At 44.8% G+C, this 22,161-nt stretch overlaps 1 protein-coding gene across 1 annotated transcript in view; it reads right to left on the bottom strand.

The window, feature by feature from the left end:
• Positions 1 to 1,438: 1,438 nt before the first annotated feature.
• VPS13D (vacuolar protein sorting 13 homolog D) overlaps positions 1,439 to 22,161 on the bottom strand; it is a 100,545-nt gene continuing 79,822 nt past the window's right edge. Inside the window, exons 68-70 of the mRNA XM_038159798.1 lie at positions 6,903 to 7,034; positions 3,119 to 3,359; positions 1,439 to 2,445 (exon numbers count right to left, since the gene is read on the bottom strand). Of these exons, the coding sequence (XP_038015726.1) occupies positions 2,314 to 2,445; positions 3,119 to 3,359; positions 6,903 to 7,034 (505 nt within the window). The 3' untranslated portion in view covers positions 1,439 to 2,313. The remainder of the gene's footprint in view (positions 2,446 to 3,118; positions 3,360 to 6,902; positions 7,035 to 22,161) is intronic.

A 22,161-nucleotide genomic window follows, 5' to 3' on the forward strand; every position in this document is an offset into this window, starting at 1 on the left:
GATCAAAAGGTCCCTGTCACTGGGAGATGTCTGGTTATTGCTCTGGTTTGAGATGGGGCCCATTCAGCCACTTAGCTTCTCCCCACAAAAATGTAAACACTGCACTGCCTTGGAGAGCAGCCCTTGGGACTGGAGCTGCTCTGCTGGACCATCACGCCGAGCTCCTGGGACTCTGTCAGGAGCAGAGGGGAGGGAAGGGTGTTGTTAACGTTTGCCCCGTGCTCCCATCACTGCAGGGACCCCCCGAGCTGTAGGAGCTGTTGGGAACAGGACCATTCATCATCGAGCAGTGATGGCAAGGAAAAGGGGTTTGCAGTGTGCACACGCCACAGGTGCAGGACACACAGAACTTCAGCCCTGGCTCTGGAGTCTAAATTTGAGTTTCTTTTTTTCCAGTTACCTTCATGCCTTGAGAGAGTGAAGCCATTCCCTGGCTCAGGAGAGGGCAGACAAGTGATGCCTGTGTCCTGGAGGCAGACCTGGTGACAGGGTGGGGTGGGGTGGGGCTGTTTGCAGCAGGGACAGTGGGGACACAGCCCCCGGATTTCTTTGCAGGAGCACTGGAGTGAAACTGTGGGCCAGGGAAAAGGGCAAGGGAGGAGAGGACAGGAGGAGAGTGCAGGATAGTAAAGGGGAGAAAAGAGGAATAAAGGGGAGGGCAGGGAAAGGGGGAGGACGTAAAGAGGAGGAAAGGATGGGAAAAGGAAGGACGGGAAAGGATGTGACAGGGGTAAAGGGGATGAGAGGACTGGGAAAACAGGAAGGAAAGGGGAGGAGAGCAGAGAAGGAAGGCACAGAAAGGTGTCATTTCCACGCTGTGTGGGTCTCTTCACCAGTCAGAGACAGCTCTTCCTTCCTGCCCCTGCTGAGGTGTTATTTCATCTACTCTTTATTACACCTTGCAGCTGGACAGGTTTTTTTACAAACAGCTCTCTGAGTTGAGGGCACCCCGAGGGTGCCACTGTTCAGTGACTGCGCCGGTGCTTGCACCCCATCTCCTCAGGGATGGTTACAGACCCCAAGAACAGACTCCATCCCTCCCCTGGAGTGCTCAACACAGCAGTGACAGCCACTCCCTGTTCTCCCTCCCCACCTTCAGCAGCCCAGTATTTCACAAAAGCTCAGAAGAGTTCCATTCTAACCTTCAGCATCAAAATATCCCCATGTGTGCTCATGGAAGGACTTGACCTTCAAATGGCTTTACCTTTTAAAAGGTCTGCTTACACTGAATCTAAAGGTTTATGGAGTCACACTTTAAAATGCAGGTTACTCAGCAGATCTGGAGAGTTGTGTGTTCACACCCAAGCCTGGCACCTCCAGGGAGTAAATGTGACACTGAGGGTTCCAGTTCTGTGGGTCAAGGTGTTTCAGAGCACTCATTCCTCCCTCTTCAGTGTGGTCACAGTTAATGAGACAAATACCAATGTGGTGTACAACATCGGGGAAAAAATGGTTGTTTTTTTATTTAGAAGTTTACTTCTCAAGATATTGTGAAGTCCAACAAGCTGGCAATCTCCTCTCCCCCCACCCTTCCTCCACCTGAGGGAAGGAAAAATCTGAAGTTAAATGTTCAATTTCCAAGGCTGCTCACTTCAACTACTTCAAAAACAAGTCAGAAAAGAGGCTTTGAGATGCAGACTGTGAATATAAAACTGAATCCTCCCTGTATTATTTACCAAAATACATTTTTTTTGTTAAAAAAGAGGCTGACATTTCAGTGCAAGACCAGGTCTCCTGTATTTTCCTGTATTAGTGAGTTAAGAGAAAAAAAAAACCAACAAAAAGCCCACCAAAGAACCCAACCAGTGCCCCCTCATCACAGTGTTAATGCACCCTATTCACGGTGTTAAAGCTCTAAACCACAGGACACCTGTGCTCCAAAAGCTGAAATTAATTCTTGATTTTATTTTTTAAAGGTTTATCTACATTCCTGTACTGTGAAAATCAGTTTTCTCGAGGGAAAAAAAAAGACAGAGAGAGAGAAGGGCTTCTGTCAGGTAGTGCAGTATGACTCAGTAGAGCTCCTTTAATTTCTTTACACAGTAAACAGACTCATATTTATACCAACACCCGCTGCCTGTCATATTTACATGGACACTTGTACATATATACATGTTAGCAAAATACAGGGCTTCTCCCAGACCCAAAGCTGTGTCAGCTACACCTCTGGTACACAACTAGTGCTTAAAAAAGAAAAGCCACCTCTTTTGTTTTCTCTAAATACTAAAATTATATTTTTTTCCTTCTCTAGTCACACAGTCCTGGCTCCAGCCTGGTACTTGCAGCTCTTTCTGGCAGTGAGGAAGTGGATTTTCAAGAGTCCAGCTCGAGATGCTCTTGATTTTCACTAAGTCTCAGCATCAGCTGCTGCTCATAATAAAGGCTCTTTGCATAGTTGATTTCTTGGGACACCTTTACTGCCAGAGCTTCTGATTTCACTTTCACCTGCAGAAAGAAAGGGGATTTTTCTTAATGTGCTCCTGCTGTCAGCTAAAACAGAATAGATTTCAGATTGGAGGTAGGGGACAGAAAGGTTTCAGTGGAGCTTCCTTCTCAGCACTTAGGCTGGAGCAAGGAAGAAGCCTGAGGAGGCACCAGGTACACACACAGATATTCAAGGGTGAGAGCAGGAACACAGTGCCATATCTGAGCTTATTTCCTTTGCCTCCCCTCCCACCTTTTATCTGGCTGTTCTGTTTGGAATGTGAGCTGCCTTGGGTCAGGGGTGAGCTGGTAGCTGTGCCTGTAAAACAGCCCCTGAGCAGCTACTGTAATGGCACAAAACATAAACACTGGTCCCAGCGTTAGAGACCTCACAGTGAAAACTGCTACACGTAGGAGAAGATTAAACAGACAGCAGAGCACCCAAGCTGCATTCATGTGGTTAAAAGCTAAAAGCCTTTCACAGGTAAATACACGTTTCTTCCTGTTACTTTTCAGCCTGTGGGAATATTTTAGTGTTTGCCTTTCTTCAGCTTTCTCAAGAGTTTAGGGAGCCACTTCTACAGCCACCGAAAGCTGGGCAGCAGCTGTTTTCAGTGCTGCCAGAACAAAGCCTGTGCCTAAAGCCCTTTGCTCACGAGGGGAGCCCCAGGGGAAAGGGGTGCCAGCTGCTCACCATGGGCCGCTGCTGGGAGGGGCCCGGCATGGCCAGCCCGCTGCTCGTGTTCACAGCCTTCTTGGTGAGCTGGATGTAGACATTCCCGTGGTCCTTGGACACCAGGCAGTGGTACAGGTCATCATACCTGACCTCCAGGAATATACAATCCCTGTCCATGAAGTCTCCACTCTTCAGGAAATACACGGCCTTGGAGGAGATGAGCACGCAGTAGCTGTCGATGTTCTCTACGGCGATGAAACTGCACCAAAGGAGACAGCAATATTAGCTTAAAGCTAAAACCAGCAAATGAACCAGTGCCACCACCTGTTCTGTGACCTCCAGAAGTCCATCAGAAAATTTAGTAGTGCAACAAATACGATTCCTCTGTATTTAACTGAAACTGTTTAGAAATAGAACTAATGAAGGACACTCACCTATTTATGAAAAGATCATGCTGTAAATCAAATATCAGTGCTGCCTGCCTGGCCACCAGCTTTGGGCATTACAAGTACACATAAAAATGTCCTTTGACAAGGACTTAGGAACAGTAATTTCCTTGCTCTGGAGCACTGCAAGTCCTAATGCTGAAGCTAATTGCAACTCATTTCAGTTCCAGAGCCAGTACGTGAAAGGTTTGCAGACGTTTATGACAAGAGCTATCCTGTAATTCTCCTGTGCTCTTCTGCTCCCCACACCTCCCTGCCTTCAAAACCAGAATCAAGTTGAACCTGCTGCCAGGATCAGTAGCAGAAAAGAGAAATTAGCTGTTTAACAAGGGGTGAGAGGTTAAGCAGCAAGCAGGTTTCCCCAGGGAGATTAGGCTGAGTGATGAATAGGAAGAGGGAGAGAAGAGTGAGTTAGGAATATTGAGAGTTATGATGGCTCAAAAGGCTGGTGTGTAAAAGAATAATTGTAAGGTGCAAAAGTGAAATGGAAGTTGAAGGCACAAAAGTTTCTCCCCCACTTCTGGTTTACTACTGAAATGAACCTCATTAGTGGGGCTTTTAAAAAGCTGAAAAATTCAACAACTTGAATGTGGAATCATAGCTGAGAGAGTAATAGAGTAAAAAAGCTCTGCCAACAGCCCCCAGGGTCGACAAGCTTCTGTAAAGGAGGATTCTGCTGCTGTCAGGCAGGTTCCCAATTGCTGCCCTCTGAGCCACTGCTCATATAAACCTGCCTGCTGTCCTCACATCCTGCAGAATCCTCCACTGGCTTAGAAATCACTGCCCTTTGTCACTAACTCAGTGTTTCTGGTAAACAGAAAAGTTCCCAAATCTCCAAATGCACCCTTGGCTCTACCAGTTAAATATCACTGCACACAAGCTACTCTGATCTGTAGTTAAATAAACCCAGAGCTATAAAAGATATGTTAATAGCCAAAAATACGGCAAAAGGTCAGGCCATAGTTTCTTTTTGTGGTATGAAAGGATAACTCCAGTAATTCTGTATTCCCAGTCCTCTCAAAGACACTGCTCTGCACTGAACTTGCCTTTCCCTCTGTGCTGTGTCCCTGCCCTCACACTGGGCAAGGTGCACACACCAACTCCAACCCCCACTGTCCCCACACTGTCATGTGCTGAGAAGGACACAGCCTCATTAAGCAGGGCCTGTGACATGCTTTGCCCAGCTCTAACCTTGGACGAAGCTCCAGGAGGGGATAAAAAACCGGTGTTCCTTTAAGTAAAACAAAATGGCTTAGAGGAACCCAGGTGAAAGACAACATTAACAGAGTTCCAGAAATCAGCACCTGCCCTGCAGTTTTCCATCAGAGTTCAAACACTTCAGGGTAAGGTTCTGCCTTTGAAATTAGTTAAACAGGATGGAGAGTGACATTTTTTATGAAGTGTCACAGAAAACTTAATTTAAACCCAGAGCAGCAGTACAGCTGCAGAAGAACAGCCTGATGCCCTGGGCAGGCACATCAAACACAAGTGTTTGAGGGAGGCACAGATCCAACTGGGTCAGGACCACCAGGGACACCAGGACATCCACGGGGACAGATGGGGCACTGACAGCTGCTCCCAAGTCCAGGGCACGCACTCGGGCACTGACCACGGGCTGCATTTGCTCTGTAAGAGCCACACATGATGCACACACTTCTCCTTAAAAGACTTTTACTGGTGGCATGTATATATTCTGAGGAATGGAAACAGAGGTCAGCGAGTTAATGGAGAAGCCCAGAAACATTAGCTAATTTGTAGTTCAGGCTCTACATTTTGTTCTAAGTTTGAGTCATGCACCACTACCTTTGCTCTTGCCAGCTGCTTCTTTTTTCTCAGTGTAAAGTTCTTAAAATGGGTATTTTTAACCTTTTCAGATATTACTGCAAGATACAACTTTTTTTTTTTTTGTTTAATACCCATACATCTACACTATTAAAAATATCTCAAATTAATAAAATGAAAAATTAAATGAAACATGATCCAGTAGAACAAAGTAGAAGCAACCAGATCTCTGGAGAATTTGTGGGGTTCTTAACAACATCAGGAAGTAATTACACAATATTTTCCAGAAGTGAAACAGCGAGCCTAACTGGAAAAAAATGTGGAAACATTTAGTTAGAACAGTAGAGCAAGGTATTAAACCCCCTTTTATGGATTTAACTCTGAAGGAAAATATGCAAATAATCAGGTCTTCAAATGTGTTTCTGATTATGATACTAGGATAAAAGTCAGAGGCATAATTTTGTATTTATTTTCCATGACAAGAAACACTGTGTTCCTGCTGAATGATGTTTCTAATAGTGAGAGTCACAGTGAATGAACAGTGTGACTCGATGACAAAGGCCACTGCACTGCTATGGGCTACACCAGTGATTTTTTTTGGTCACAAATTGCTCTTTCCAATCTCCCTGCTCAAGAGCCATCCTGAATAGGCACAAAGATCCTGAAAGGAGATGGAAACAGGATACCCCAAATGTGAACTCACAGTGCAACAAGTAAGTGGCAGATTGCAATCTCTTCCTCAGGCACAACCTGGAGTGGCACATGGAACCTGCCCAGTGACACTGGTGACACCAAGTGACCCTGCTGAACCTGTACCTCCCTCTGCCAGCTCCACCATCAGCAATTCTGACCCTCTGCCTTGGCAGATGCTCTGATGGGTGACAGACACAGCATCTAACACCCTCCCCTGACACAGCTGATCAGTAACTGTGGTGGAGATCAGGCAAGTGATGAATTCTGCATTTAGACCCCAATCCAACAAACTGATATTCCCCCTGTAGAATCACAGAATAATTTGGGTTGAAAAAGCCATCTGAGACCATCCCACCACTGTCCAGGCCAACACAAACCCATGTCCCCAGGTGCCACATCCACATGGCTTTTAAATCCCTCCTGGGATGGCGACAGCACCACTGTCCTGGGGAGCTGTGCCAGGGATTTATGACTTTCCATGGATAAATTTACCCCAATATCCAACCTGAACCTCCCCTGGTGCAAGTTCAGGCCATTCCTTTTATCCTGTCTCTTGTTCCTGTTCCCTGTTCTGTGGGAGCAGAGCGTGACTGGCCACACCCTTCTGTCAGGGAGCTGTGGAGAGCCAGAAGGTCCACCATGAGCCTCCTTTCCTCCAGGCTGAGCTTCCCCAGCTCCCTCAGACACTCCTGGTGCTCCAGACCCCTCCCCAGCTCCATTCCCTTCCCTGAACACACTCCAGCCCCTCAATGTCCTTGCAGTGGTGAGGGCCCAGAACTGAACATGTGTCTGTGTGTGAAGCAGGTTTGGACACGAAGACACAATGGCAGCAAACAGAACAGAAGTACTCAGAGTAGCTGTGGAAGTGGCTGTGTACTCACAACTCATCCTGGATGTTGTCTGTGAGTTTGAAGAGCTGCTCCTGTCCCTCTGCTTGGCTCTCCAGGTAGCGGGGCAGGAGCCCCTGGGGTCCCCTGCAGCACCGGGGCTTCCGCACTCGCTCCGCCTTGGTCCTGAGCAAGAGACACACAGAGATCACCTGGGGCAGCCTTTCCTCCACTGACACCTGCCTGCACTCTGGGATCTAGGCTTTCTGAAATACAAAGCTTCAAAAATCCCAGGTCTTCACAAACACGCTGTGCAGATCCTGGAAGGCTGGAAGATGTGGTGTCTACTCACACATTTCTGTGAGACACAGAACCATACAGTAATAAAACCAGAAGAACTTTGGCTACAATGAAGGGGAAAGTAGCTAAATTAGTAGGAAGAAGTGACCTAAGCAGTGTATACTCTCTGAAGGTTTTGGGATGTATTTATCAGCAGTTTTACTGATTTGACCATTTCTTCTCACTGCTCTAAAGAAAGTAAGAGTGCAAAAACCTAGAGAGAGCTCTCAGTGATGGACAGTGCCAGGAGACTGCAAACTCTATGGTTATGGAAATAGAACATGCAGTTAAATTAAGACAGCAGAAAAATCCTCATTAATTAGGATCCCCATAGCAGGGTTTAACATACTTTACCCTTCTGTGTGTCTATTAGAAATGACAGTAAGAAGGACACACACTTGTGGGCTGACAGCCATCAGAGGTTGATATTGGCCACAGCACTGCAGAACTGCAGGCTCGGTTCCTCCCTTAGCAGAATTTTGTCAAAAAATAATACTCTGAATTCCTTCAAGCTCCTGGAACGCCCTGCCCCTGAAGAATTGTGTTACAGGCTGCTGAGCCCTGCTTCATTCCCTGTCCCTTCCCAGCAGCATCACTCTGGGGCTGCTCCATGGTATTTCACAGCTCTTCCAGGCTACTGCTGTTACAAATTTCCCAGCCAAATGCACCATTTTGGATTAGTGCTCTCCCTTCCCATCCTGACTCTCTGTAAAACCCTGCACAAGGAACTCCAGCCTTTCTGATCCAGGGATAGGAGGAATGTCCCATGGAGCATTACCTTTGCTTTTCAAGCTGCCCACCACCAGGAGAGAGCACTCACCTGCTGGTGCCCATGCTCTGCAGATGTTTTCTCTGGAGCCTCATTTCCTTGTCACCTTTCCCCCTCAGCAGCCCTGACCCCCACCTGAAGCCTGGGCACCCTTTTAAAATTTGTTTTCCTTCAAGTTTTTGACAACTCTTAATGCAGTGGTTAGAGCTGTGCTATTGAAGTACTAGTGCTCTAGAGCAAGTCACCTCTCCTGCCCCTTAAATTCCTTAGATACACCCAGGATTCACCTGCACCAGGTACAGCATTCCTGTCTTTCTAAACCTACACAAGAGGTGAGCAACACATGCCTGCTTTTACCTATTAGAGTCTTACAAAGCAATAAACAGAAACTTTTGCCTCCATGAATGCAAAATACTGAGACAGAAGTTCCTCAGAACTTAAAGAACTCAGAGAAATTAAAGGATTCCAACCAGTATAATTCACACCTTGCTGCTTGTTCTACTTTCTAACTTCCAAAAGCAGGAAAATGGCAAAAGACCACTAATCAAAGAAGCCCCTGCTGGCTCTTAAAGCTCCCTATGGCACCTACTGACAAGTTCAAAGAGCTACTGCCTGCAGCCTTAGGTGGGTTTTAATTAACACTGCCCAATCAGTAATGTTTTGCTGAGACTTTCCATCTTGCATTCAGGAAGATGGATAACTGGGACAGAGCAGCTGCACCAGTGTACACTCCCTGAGGGTTAGAGAGAGAGAGACCTCTCTAACCTTGTGCAGTGGGTTTTACATGAACCATCCTTCAGACAAACACTCCCCTGTGCCAGCCTCTCTAATGTTCTGTAGTTCTGTAATATTCAACACACCAGCCCCTCTAATATTCTGTAATATTCAACACACCAGCCCCCTAATATTCTGTAATTCTGTAATATTCAACACACCAGCCCCTCTAATATTCTGTAATTCTGTAATATTCAACACACCAGCCCCTCTAATCTGTAATTCTGTAATATTCAACACACCAGCCCCTCTAATGTTCTGTAATTCTGTAATATTCAACACACCAGCCCCTCTAATATTCTGTAATTCTGTAATATTCAACACACCAGCCCCTCTAATATTCTGTAATTCTGCAATATTCAACACACCAGCCCCTCTAATATTTTTAGTTCCTTGAGAAGAGGGATCTGAAGCACTGCAAGTAAGACTACCCTAATGGCAGTGGGATAAAACAGGGCCTTTTAATCCCACAGACACTGTAACTTCAGGGAGCACTGGTTTCTAATGTTTGGCTCTAAGCAGGCCAGAGAAAAAGTACCACTGCTACAAAGGGCACCATAATGGATTTCTGAAGGTTTGGCAATTTCTGAACCAAGGTTTTATGTTTTGGTTTTGTTTTTAAATGGAAGAAGCACTTCAGAGTACAAGTTCAGTGCTCACTGTGCCCTCCATGCTCAGACCCTGATCCTGGTGATAACAGATCATTCCCTTCTTGGTGATAAGGCCAGCAGTTCTCCAACCCAGTGCCACTGGTGCTGGGCCTAAACTGCATGGATTTAGTCCATCACCCCCTTGGCAAACTGCTTTGTTTGGTCTGCACAGCTAAAAACATTCCACACCACTTGATTTTTTTAATCTAAAAATTTGTTCTACTGTCTCAAGTTACGTTCTGTAAATAATAAGCAACCCCGGTGAAATCCCAAAAGCTGCAGATTTGTCAAGCAGAGCGGGCGGCAGTGCCCACATCTGGGTTCCATTACCCAGGCACTCAGCAGATCTGCTGATTCCTTTTTAATAAGCACACAAAAGCAATCCAAGGCAGGAATGCCCTCACGTCTGCCCGGCACAGCAGGGAACGGTGCTGCTGGATGGAGGCACAAAGGGCTGGGAGAGGCTGTTGGGAGGCTGAGATGAACACGGCAGCCCTGCCCTGCTCCCAGCTGAGCACTGCAGCTCTCACTGCAGCTGACTCTGCTCACTGCAAGCAGTGCATGGCATTAACTGCTTGGCATTTGCTGAGCAGCTCACAGAATCCTCGGAATTCGGCTGGCCAGTTCTAAGCCAGGAGTTTTGTCGTCAAACACATCACCAACCTGATGAAGGAAGTGGTCAGATATTAATGGGGATGATTATTGACCAACTTAGGCTGAGAAAACTCTCCAAGAGACATCACATGCTTTCCAGAATCACCTGTCCTTGCTCCCTCACTCCATGTTCACCCCTGTCACCCACCCCAGCAGGTTCCTACCCTCAGGTCTGTAATCCTGCAGATCATCAGCTCTGCAGATCATAGATCAGGATCTGTGATTCCTGCAGAGGTGCATAAATACACTGTGGTTTTGAGAACTGTTACTTATCTCTGATGGTCTCTTGGACCTAAAAAGTTTCCCTGAGTACCTTGACAAAAACATTAAAAAATAAAATTTAGAAGGCCTCAAACTTTGTATATCAAAAGATGTTGTTCTGCTAAAACAAACCATCCCTATTCTAAAATGATTTAGAAATTATTTACAAATTTACATCTCTCAGTTTCCTCAGTATCACACCCAGAATAAATATTCATCACATTACAACTTTAGGAAATGTAGCAACTTCTGAGAAAAAACAACATGAACAAAACCCCATGACCAACACAGTAATCACTGGATTTCATGTAAAATGTGTATCTGGGGGATTTCTCATCTGAGTAAGGGAACAGCAGTGGCAACCACAGATCTGCACAAAAAGCCAGCCTGAGCATGCACAACCCAAATCCTGCACAAACAACAGCTCTAAGTGCGAGGAGATGGAATTCTGGCACCTGGAACCAGTGTTGAATGGACCAGGCTGCTCACAGACCTGACCTGCTGCAGCAGCTGCCTGCCAGCCAAGCCCCATGGCCACCCCTGGGGTGCTCCTGGCCACGGGCTCCCTCCCAAGGGATCCTTCAGCCCCAGGGCTCCCCCCAAAACTCTCTAGGAATCATTTCCTTTAGCCAGACCCAGTTCCTGCTGCCAAAACTTCAGCAACTCTCACCACCAAAGGTCCAGTCTCACCAGCTCGTTATCCCAGCCCAGTTAAGCAGTAACTTGCTGGTTTTAGTACAGATAAAATTCAGGGTTTCCATTATAAACTCTTTTTTTTTTTTTCAGGTTTGCATAGAATTTCGTGCCTGCTCTGGGCTGTAGCTTGGCACAAAGACTTTCAGCCTGGCAATGATTTTTATCCCCTTGAAATAATTATAAAACTATTTCAATTCAAACAAAGGAAAATGGCAGGTAATGTAAGACACAATTCAAAAAAATAATAAAATCAAACTATTACTGGCTCTGAAGAAAGTCTGCTTCCTAAATACAGGGAGTGCTTTGCCTGAGGAGGCTTCAGTGCATTTCAGACATTAAAAGTGACATGATCTGGTAAATTAAGGGAGGAATAACCTTTATCTTCTACCATAAAATACACAACTAAAATACCTGGTACACTTGTTTGAGTTCCAGACTGACTGGGACCTGCAGCCTTCCATGAGGATCACCATCCCATGCACATGATTTCCATGAAATGCAGAATGAGGACAGGGTTTCTGCCACAGACATGATGGGAGGACACTGTGCAAAGCACACTTGGGAGTACCAGAACCAATTAAATGCTGCAATGTAGGCCTTAAAAATGGAGCTGAAAACTCAGCCATCACAGAGACAAACTCAATGCTGCAGCCACAGCAGCACTGGAGGACAAATGGAAACACACGTGTGCCACTTGCAATGGGGTCTGTAGTGCACACTGCACCTCTGCACAGCACTAAAAACCCACTATTTCCACGATTCTTTCCTCGCTGATGCACTTCACTTTGTTTCACGTGCTGAACCCATGTGATGAGCAGGAATATTCCCAGAATTTGCTGAACAGAAGGGCAGAGACAGCAGGTTTTTGATGTGCCAGTTCTCAGCGCCTGAGAACATTTAATGCCTTGGGCCTAATTTCAGGAAAACATGTGGCAATCTAGATTCCCTGTTCCCTGGTGATTCTACTGGTGCTCTGTTTCAAGAGGTCAGTGCAGTTGCCTCCCATCCTGTGCTGCACTTTGGGGTGCAGCTCCCAACAGGCAGGTCACTGATCCCAGAGATCCGGCAAAGCTCCGCCATGGATTCACTGGCTGGTTCCAGCACAGATGCTGTTAAGGTGTGTTAAAATGCACACATGGTGCAGTCAGTTGAGTGCTGGATTTGGCATCAGAACGTCTCAGTTAGATGCAAGAATGTGTAAAATCACGGGCCAGACAGCTCCCTGCTGACTGCAGATCTGAGGAAGCTCATATGCGCCGTTGATTCCAGCAAACGCATGGAATATATTGTGCTTGTTAAACGTGTTCCCAAAATGCTAGTTTCAGGCAGAAACATGCAAATAAATGGTGCCTAGGGTTAAAACCTCCCACTTACAGTTAAATCCCTCCTCTTTGGAGGGATCTCCCAGCTCAGATGCTGCAGACCTTTAGCTGACCCGACATGCCTTTAGGAGAGTACAGCATGCTCAAGGAGCAACTGTTTATCATGGAAGTTGTTCCTGCCAGTTTCTTGGAGATAGAGCTTTTCTCCCCCTTGCCTTTTCTTTTGTACACCAGATAAAAACAAAATTAAGAATTATTCCCGGGGTTTGCAATTGTACACAACCTCATCAGGCTCCAAGTTCAAAAGGAATTGAGAAGAGATTAATTAAGACAACTTAATTATGACATCCATATTACAAATCCAGCATCTGGACAAGGTGTATGAGCTTGCAGCATAGACAGAGCACTGACACCAGCTGCGCTCTGGGCATTAACTTCTGGCACTTGCCCCACCTGTGCCTGCAACAGCTGTGCAGCAGAACTCACACTTTCTCAAGCACTTTGGTAACATCAAGCTTAAGAAGTTGACAAAACATAACACTGCCATCCCAGCTTCCAATCTCCCCCAGACTCCTCCTATACTGATTACAGGGATGAAAGCAGCTGTCACCTTAAAGGTTTCTTGTCAAACCAATGTGTTGAAAAATGCTCCATTCACCTCCTGACTCAGTGCAAAATATGGTTCTCAGCAGGGATTTCCTGCAAACACCTGACTGAGGACAGGAGCTGAACATGCCTTAGTGAAACCAAAGTGCCCAGGACCAGAACACTGCTCAGCCTCAGGGCACTGTGTGAGAGTTTAAATGTTAAACACTGTCTGCTGCCAGGCAGGGCCTATAGCAGATGGAGCATTGCTCTTATGTCTGTGCCCATGGAATCCCAGACTGATCTGGGCCCTTAAAGCTCATCCTGTCCCATCCCCTGCCATGGGCAGGGACATCTCCCACTGTTCCAGGGTGCTCCAAGTCCAGTCCAAGCTGGCCTTGGACACTGCCAGGAATGGGGAGTCACATTTATTATGGTCCCATCAATGCTGGTCAAGAAATATCCAGTTGTGGCAAACACAAACATGGTCACTTGAAGTGTAAAATACTTCAGTCTAACAGAAATGCTTCCACATTGTATTCCTGCCTTTCTGGGAAAGAAAATCTACTTGGGGGAAAAAAAACCAAACCAGGGGCCCTGCCCAGCAACAGGACAGTGACCCTGGCTGTGCATGAGGGACTGTGTCAATCAACTCTAATGTCTGGACGTTTCTTCTCTTTCCAACCCTCCTTTTATATTTCTCAGTTACTACAACTGGGGCTGCAACAGGCACAGCAAAGTGCTCTAGCACAAACCTCACCCAACAAAAAGCTACTCATGAGGTTTGTTTTGATTTTTAAAGTTTGCAGTTGCAAGAACAATTCAGATCAACTGGCTGTACTTACAAAACTGATAAAGAGCATTCCACATGTTAACAGCAACATTAGGTGAAAAAATTATCTATAAAAATACCAGCCACATGCTAAATGAGGTGACATCAAGGCAATAAATAGCTCCATCTGTATGAAAGAGTTTGCAGAACAACCCAGAAGACATCTCTGACCAAAAAAAGTAACTATGGATGAAGTAGTGCTGAAATAAAAGTGGGTTGGATTTTTTTTTTTCCGGTGGAAAAAAAAAAAGATCAGTTTTACATATTTTTCCACGATCACTTTATAAATCTGCTGCACGTTAGAAATCAGCCACACATGTACATTTTCCAAGTACAGAAAGCTGAAGGTTTACATTTTAATAGCAAAGTGCCTATTTGTGAATGGCAGCCGTGTATATTACAGGCAGTGTGAGAGGGTTAAACAGGACAGCCTCGACTCTTTATAAACTTTTGCCCTCTGGATATGTACTCATTGGCTGCTGTACAAGACTCGAGCTGTATTACACGCCTTAACGATATGGTTCAACTGTCGGTCAGGCTCGGGGCTGGCGCTGCGCCAGACCGCAATCAATGGGACACAAACCTCCCCCTTTCAGATCATCACGAAGGCTCACATTATCTCCTTTTTGTCGTGCTGGTTAAATTTATGGAGCAGAACCCCGAAGCTGCATTCCTTGGCCTGGGCCGGCCCACGCGGGCCTCCCTTTGTTTGGTACTGTAAGGAGCGTGCTTTGGAGGATTGCGGGGTTGTTAGTTCAGGCACTGACTGTTTGCTCATGACTGAAATGAAAAGAGTTCAGGGGAAGGGCAAAAGGACAGCACAAGTGTAAAACCCCATCCCAGCAGGCCCTGGGCTCCCATCTACCGCTCCGGCCTGGGACTGAACACAAAACCTGATGTTGATGACAAAGGGGAAAGCCTGTCTGGTACCAGGTATCCAGCTGCACCTGAGCAGCACCTCCAGCTCGCCTGCTTTCAGGCAAGCCTGACTGCAATTATGGAATTTTTTACATAAATTTGAACCTTGACTAAGCTGTCTTAAAACACTGCTTAAAAGTGGTATTAGCTTTAAAGCAGTGCTGTGTCTCTTTGTTTGAAAATATCAGTGCAAACAGCCACACGGTTTAGTATTTCCATCACTTTAAACACATGGAGTAGCCTCAGAGAACCCCGTATTTATGATGTAACAAGAAATTCTAATAGGACACAAAATTACTGGACTAGAGTACAGAGAGAAATTTGTTATTTTGTCTAAAATGGGCATTTCCTACATCTTTATACTTGGTCTGAGGATGAAAAAAAACCACCACTGGGTATGCTCAGACGCTCTCTACTCAAAGCTTTATTTGAGCTTTTATTTTCCTGTTGTATATAAAGGGCACTTCTTGATCCCACTCCTGACACCATTCTCATTTCAAATCCAAAACACAGCACTGTAATAGCTACCAAAAAAAAAAAAAATAGCTGTATACTAGCTGAAACCAGGGCAAGATCACGAACTAAGAAACATCTAGTGTGATCTCAAGGCAAAAGCACCAGGAGTGAAGGCAAATGGAAAGACTATTCCAAATCCACACAAGAGAAGCAAATACATACACAGAAAACCCCAAGGACTCTCAGTGGTTGTTCAGGAAATAGAAGATTCCTGTGAACTCTTTCTTCAGCATGCAAAATATCCATGTTTGCCTTCATCACTATTAAGACATGCCCAAGAAGCCACCCCAAACCTGCTGTACCAGACTTCACCCCTGTGGCACCAGCACAGCTGTCTCAGGCCAGCAGGACACACAGCCACCACACCGGTGAGCAGCTCCTGCCATTTGTGCCTTAAAAATAAGTACATAAACAAGCCCTACACTCCTATTGCACTACACCAGTTTCATCTTTCCTGTGCAAACCCAGGGCACTGGGAATGTTTCTCTGTCTGCTCTGGGGTGCCCTGACCCCCAGGGCAGCACTGACTGTGACCCTCATTCATGGAGAAAGTTTCCTGGACTGCAAGATAGACTGGAATCCACAGAAGTGTGAAATGGATTACAGAGAGCAGTGTAGGTGCATCACTTGGGGAGAAATTGAGGTTCTGGGATGTTTAGTGTGTTGAGGATGGGAGCAAGCTGGAGGGCACAGGGTGTCATCCTGGGTTTCTTCTTCATGCTGCTTCTTCCTCCTTCTCTGTGGGTTTGGGTGGCATTTTGTAATTGGGCAGCAAAGCCCACATTGGGGCTCTTTGGGATCAGTTATTGGGTTAAAAGGGGAAATAATCCAGGTGTCAGCTCTTCATTGGACAGTTTAGTGTTAAAAGACCTTGGAACAAGAGATTGTTGGCCATTTTGTGCTTTCTGATGCAAAGCTGCTGAACTCCCAGTGGTGAGACTGTTTCACTGATAAGAAATAATGAACACCTGAGTCTGAACATGAGCTACTGTCTCAAGTGCCTTCAGTCCAGACCCAGAGAAACCCACAGCTGGGACCCCACACTTTCCTGCTATTTTTATGGAGTGAAAATCCTAGAAAAAGGACCAGGAGAGATGGAGAAAACTCACAGAATGTGGATGAGATGTTTGTCAGTGCTGGGGCCTGAGCCCTACGCTGGCCACAGCCTGCAGGCTGTCCTGGTACACTGCAGCAGACACGGCTGGCTTGAATAAAGCCTTTGTTCCTTCCTGCTGGGCAGATGCTCCCAACTTATCCCACCTCATTCTGAGCAGGCACATCTGTGAACTGGAACTGCAAACACTTTATGGCCCAATCTCCGATGACTTTTAGTTGGTTCTGCCGATGGTCATGCATGAATATAATTTCTTCTTTTCCAAAGACTCTCCAATTCTATTCTAGGAGGCACCAATGCAGACTAATTAAATCTGCAGCTCTCTGGAACTGTTCCCACCCAAGGCAAGCATTACACAGAATACACCAGGACAGCAGTATCCTTTAGCAGAGATGCTGTGACCTAAAAATCACAGTAATGCCAGAAAACGGGAAACACGTAAAACTAAGAAGTGTTCCTTTTATTTTTTGGCCTTTGTGTCCTAGAGCTTTGGGTGAAATAGAAGATAGTTAAGACAGAACATGCAGGCTCTAGAAATACAACTATTTCCAGAAGACATAAAACTTTCTCCCTGTCTAGCTGCATTCAAGTTAACTGCTAAATCTAAATATTGTGAAGTGGGCACACAGAATAAGAATTCCACTTTGTGAAGCAAATATTTCATGTCACACAAAACTTAAGTAGTAGAATAAATCTGTGGTAAATCCAACAAAGGATTTATCTGCTCTTTTCAGAAGGAAGTTCATAATTGCTTCTATTTCTGATGGACTATGCCAGGCCAACGTTACAGTGTCCTGGATTTAACTGAATTGGAAAACATTAGTCACCTACTACAAATATCTGTGTGCCCCAAGAAACTTTCCCATGGCCTCCAGAAGTGCTGCACTGGAAAGGGAGCAAGTTCTGTACCCACAGTGTCTGTTTTCAGCCAGCTCTCCTTCCATACCTGACCAGACTCATGGCACACAATGCATTTCCCTCATTAACTTGCACCTTTTCCAGACCAGTTACTGCACACAGCAACACCCAGCTGAATCTGAACGCAGATTTCTGCACTGAACCCAGCCCAGGCAGCAGCTTAACAGGAGCTGGGCATGGCTCACTGGATGCAGCACCTTTCACCAGGGATGGAAATGCACCTGCCCTTACTTGTAACATCATGGCCCTGGTAAATATCTGGGGGTTGTGGAGGCCACTGCAGTAGGAACTCTGCACTCATTCATCCTTTTGAAATTATTTATTGCTATTAATGAATGGACATCTGAAGAAGAAGACAGTGTCACATTTTATGCTCAGGTAACTCCTCAGCATTGCTCATTTCAATGTTTCCCATTTTCACTGTCTGCCCTCCCCTTGCCACACTCCCTTCCAGTGCTTCTATCCCTTGACCAGAGTCTAAAAGCATCCAGGGTATCTTTCTGCCCTCAAATGTCATGTTTTCCCTAACTCGAGTTTTTCAAGCTAATGTTTTAGTGGGAAATCATTCTTACTCACAGAGTAGATGCTGGGATTTAGAATGACAGCCAGCCCCTCACAAAGGCTCCCTGTTTAATGCCAGCAGACATGTCACCACTGGAGAACCCAGTGCCTGCACCATTTCTTAAGCCAGGTTTTTGTTCAGTTTAATACATTCTGTCACGGCAAAGCAAAAAGGCTTAAACACAAAAAGTTACACAGTCTTAAAGCTTTAGCCCTCCTTGCTGGAATTTAAACCATCTACAGCTTCTTCCTTAAATGCAAGGTGCATAAAACCCCAGAAGGACAATGTGAGGGAGCTGAACAGCCTCAGCAACTTAAATCCTTGGGCTTGAAAAAATGTCTTTTTACAAACAGGTAAGGGGGTTGTTTTGGGGTTTTCCTGTCTCAGACCCTGCTGCTCCAAGTCCAACCTGTAAGCCCCAGAGACTAATCAAGGTAACATGTGTTAAGTGTGAGACCTGTGTGATTAAACATTGCCTAATGCAAGCCCATTTTCCAATTTCTCCTATTACATAAAAATATTCCTATAGGTAGATGTAAAAGGAACCACATCTATATAATATTAATGTAGGAGTGTGTTGCTTCTCTAGGTCCAAACACCATGGGTTTTACTTCCATTCCTTACAAACTGAATAAAGTTCAGAAAGGAGGACAATGACAACTGACTACAGACAACTGAGCATTCTAGACATAAATGGTATTTAGTAGTACTGAGCCCTAGGAACAGCCTCCTGGAAGCATTATTCACACATACAGGGGGTATTTGCAATAATGAACAAAAATGTGTCAAGAGTTTGGGCACCAATCCCACTCAACCCTCTAAAGAGGAATGGGAGATGTGTCAGGGCAGTCTGGATTCTCCAAATCATCTGGACTTCTGCTGGGACAAACAATGGACAATGCAGTGTTCTAGAAACTGTGACATGTTTATACATGAGACTCTAGGGTTATGGACTCTGTAATAAAATATGATTAAGGAAACTCAATGTTTTAAAACTCCATCTTGCTTTTACTGTATCCTGTGGGTTACAAAAGAAACCCAATGAAATCTAACTACATGCATCATTTCTTCAGTCATGCATAGCAAATCCTGCTTTGTTGTGAAGAACAGAGCCTGTAGTCCCAAGAAATTGTCCTTCAGCTCTCTGTTCCAGGGAGGAAGGCAAAGGGAACAAACTGTGAGATGCCCAGCCTGTCAATGCTGGAGGAGAGCACAAAAAAAAGGGAAGAAAAGTGACCCCTGTATTTCATTCTCACACAGAGATACTCAGGCTTGACTTCACTTTATTTCTAAAGTTGTACCACTTTGAAAATTTTATTTTTATTTCTTGAAATACTAAGTTTTATCAGCCACTGTATGAGTACATTGAGTTTCAAAAGTGCAGAAATGTGGGATGGCACTGCAGTCCATCCTCAGTTCTCCTGACCCTGGGCACTCCAGAACAGTCACCACAAGCCTCAGCTGCTTGAACTCCTTCCAGAGAGCTTTAAGGGGAAGCTGACTTTCCCCTTAGGAAGAGTGAACATGCAAAGCAATCATGACAGATTCCACTCCCAGGCAAACATCATCAGTACTTGACTGACAAAAAGCACTGCTAGTTTATTGATGCACAACAAGGGACTTTGCAAAATAAAATCTGAGTAGAAACAAGAAGACAACATATCCTTACAAGAGAGCTGTAGAAAAAAGAACCAACTAGAAGCCAGAAGCATCTTATGAAGAAAGAAGCACTCCTTGAATAGAAAAAGGAACAGAGAACCACTTTCTAGTCATTCTAAAGGCAGTTTCACTTACTTAGAAACCATTTGAGGTCTGAGATGGTGGATTATTGTATCTTTCTAGTTAAGAAACTAAATTAGCTGAGATGCATTTCCAGGAAGAAATTAAGGTTTTGAGATTAAATCAGACACACTGAAGAGAAACAGGGCTGCATTAGGGGAACTGCTTCTCCCACAAGGACATCCACATTTACTTATGCAACAAGCAAGAGCAGACACTTCAAGAACAGTGCCAAGATGTCCAAATGAACTACAGAAAGCTACCAGGGATAAAATAAAACCTAACAGGAGAACACCAAGCGGGTGAGACTGGTCACAGAAAAAGAAGCATCTACTTGAGGTGCTGCAAAATGTGTACACACAAACATAGGTTTGCTTAACTACAAGGATCTAGTGATTTAAAACTGTTTGGAGGACAAATCAAGAATCATTTAAAACACCAGTGAGGACACTGAAGTACTGAAGGACCTGAAGAGGCCAGAAATATGACAGGAAACTAGATGGGATTCAACCTACAACATTGCATTTCTGGGGAAAAATAATCCAGAACGCAAATGTGAAATGACAAGGAGATACCTGCAAAGCAATAATATCAAACAAAACTAAAAACCTCTGGGGGCAGAAGAGCAAGCAGAAAAATGGGCATCAGTTTGCAATGGGATACGGCAGTAAAACCAACCAAGACAATTCTGGGTGGCTGCAGAGCACAGCTGGTCCCAGAGCAGAGGGATGCTGGGCCCTTTTCACCCCACACGGATGGGAACCTGCAGGTGAGGGATTCCAAAGCACCTCCACAAAGCAGGGCAACAATCTGCTGGACATCAGCTAATGAAAGAGGAATGTAAACCACAAAATCCAGTTGGACAGTGACTGAGCACAGGAGGTTGGGCTGACAATGAGGAAAAGCCCACGGCTGCAGCTGTGCAACAGGGAGAGGGATGGACAAATCTGCTCAAAGAAACAGATTATCATGAAGACCTGTTATCTCACTGGGAAAAAGAAGAAAGGATATGAAGAAAATCACACTGCTCAAGTAATTTATTGATTAGACTGATAAATACATTTTCTCTCTGGCTTCTAGGAAAATCTTAGGAAGGGCTTACCAGGATAATAGCAACATCCCCTTGACCAGAAGGGCCCATACATGACTGACATTATTGTAAAGACTTGTAAAGTCAGATCTAGATCAAGTCCAAGGTCAGGACAAGTCTGGAGCACATACAGAAGTGTAAAGGTTCAACCAATATTGATCTGGTAAACCTGAGAACCTCATGGCAGTATGTTGGCTGAGCTGGTCTCCAGACAATTAGGTATGTATTTCCTATTACAAGTGTCACTGATATTCATGCTCTCAACCACACTGCTTCTGACCTCACAATGCAATCACAGCTAACAGAGAGATGGATGCAAAAAGGCAAAAAAAGCCTGAGTTATAATCATCTGCTTTTAACATTGCATCAAACTTTGCAAGCTCACTGTACAACTCCCAGTGATGAGCAAAGGAACAACCAGCACAGGCTGCTGCTTTCCACATGAAGTACATTTCAAAGAATCAAACATTTACATAACAATTTTCTCTGATCATTAATGGCTTTCCAATCTCAAACTATTCTTTACTAATAACAGTCTAGTTCATGGACAGAATTCACCATAATTGGGGAGGTCACGGAGTTATGAATTATCTACTTCTAATTTTCACATTGTGACTCAGAAAAGAACACGAACTCCTGCAGCAAGAGTCCAGGAATAATCTTAAACTTGCACTGATCTGGCAGAAGCCTGAGAGAAAGCCATAAAGGCACTTTCCTGCACTACTTGTTAGGTTAGACACACATCTAAATATAAATGTTCTTTACTTGTGCTGCACCAGGACGTAAAACACGTTTCTAGGCAAGAGCTCTCCAAGCATGTCCAGAGACATAACAGCTTTCCTGTTTTGAACTGGGCTTTAAAACTTTTGGCAGTATATGAAAAATATGGAAATAATCAGAACTGTTGTATGTGACACTGGAGTACTTGGAACACATAAAACCCTCTCAATAAAGGTATCGAATCACAGGCATTAACTGTTTATAAATTACATGTATGCTGTACTTTCACCAACTGCTTTATGCTCTCTTCTGCATTAAATTTAGAAGTAGTAGGGCATCTTTATGATTAAATGATAAGTTTATAAGATTAGCCTTGAAAAAGTCCAGCCTAAAGTCAGATTAAAACAATATTTTCTTGCCCTTTAAACCAATCAGCTTTGAAACTACGCCCTTAAGGTCTAAAGCCTTCACCTGTGCCTCAGCCACACTGCTCTGGCTCCATGTTCCCAACATATGGCATGTGATGTAGGAGTCCCAAACAGATCAACACATTTGAAGACAAAAAATGCTCATGTCCATGTAGCCTGATCACAGGAACACAGGCTGCAGACTGTTCCATTCCATTCAAGAATTTGATGAAGTGGATTTGCTGGAATTAGACTACGTCTTTTAGGAAAGCCAACAGCCTCAATTAAAATTCTTCATCCCACTCAAACCTGATCCAATGGTTGAAGTCAAGCAGCTGAAATTCAGAGCTTTTTTTAAAATTCAACCATGTAATTAGAGAATTGCAAGGGGCCTATAATTTACAGTT

The sequence above is a fragment of the Motacilla alba genome, chromosome 21, assembly GCF_015832195.1.
Source record: "Motacilla alba alba isolate MOTALB_02 chromosome 21, Motacilla_alba_V1.0_pri, whole genome shotgun sequence".
NCBI classification, from domain to species: Eukaryota; Metazoa; Chordata; class Aves; order Passeriformes; family Motacillidae; genus Motacilla; species Motacilla alba.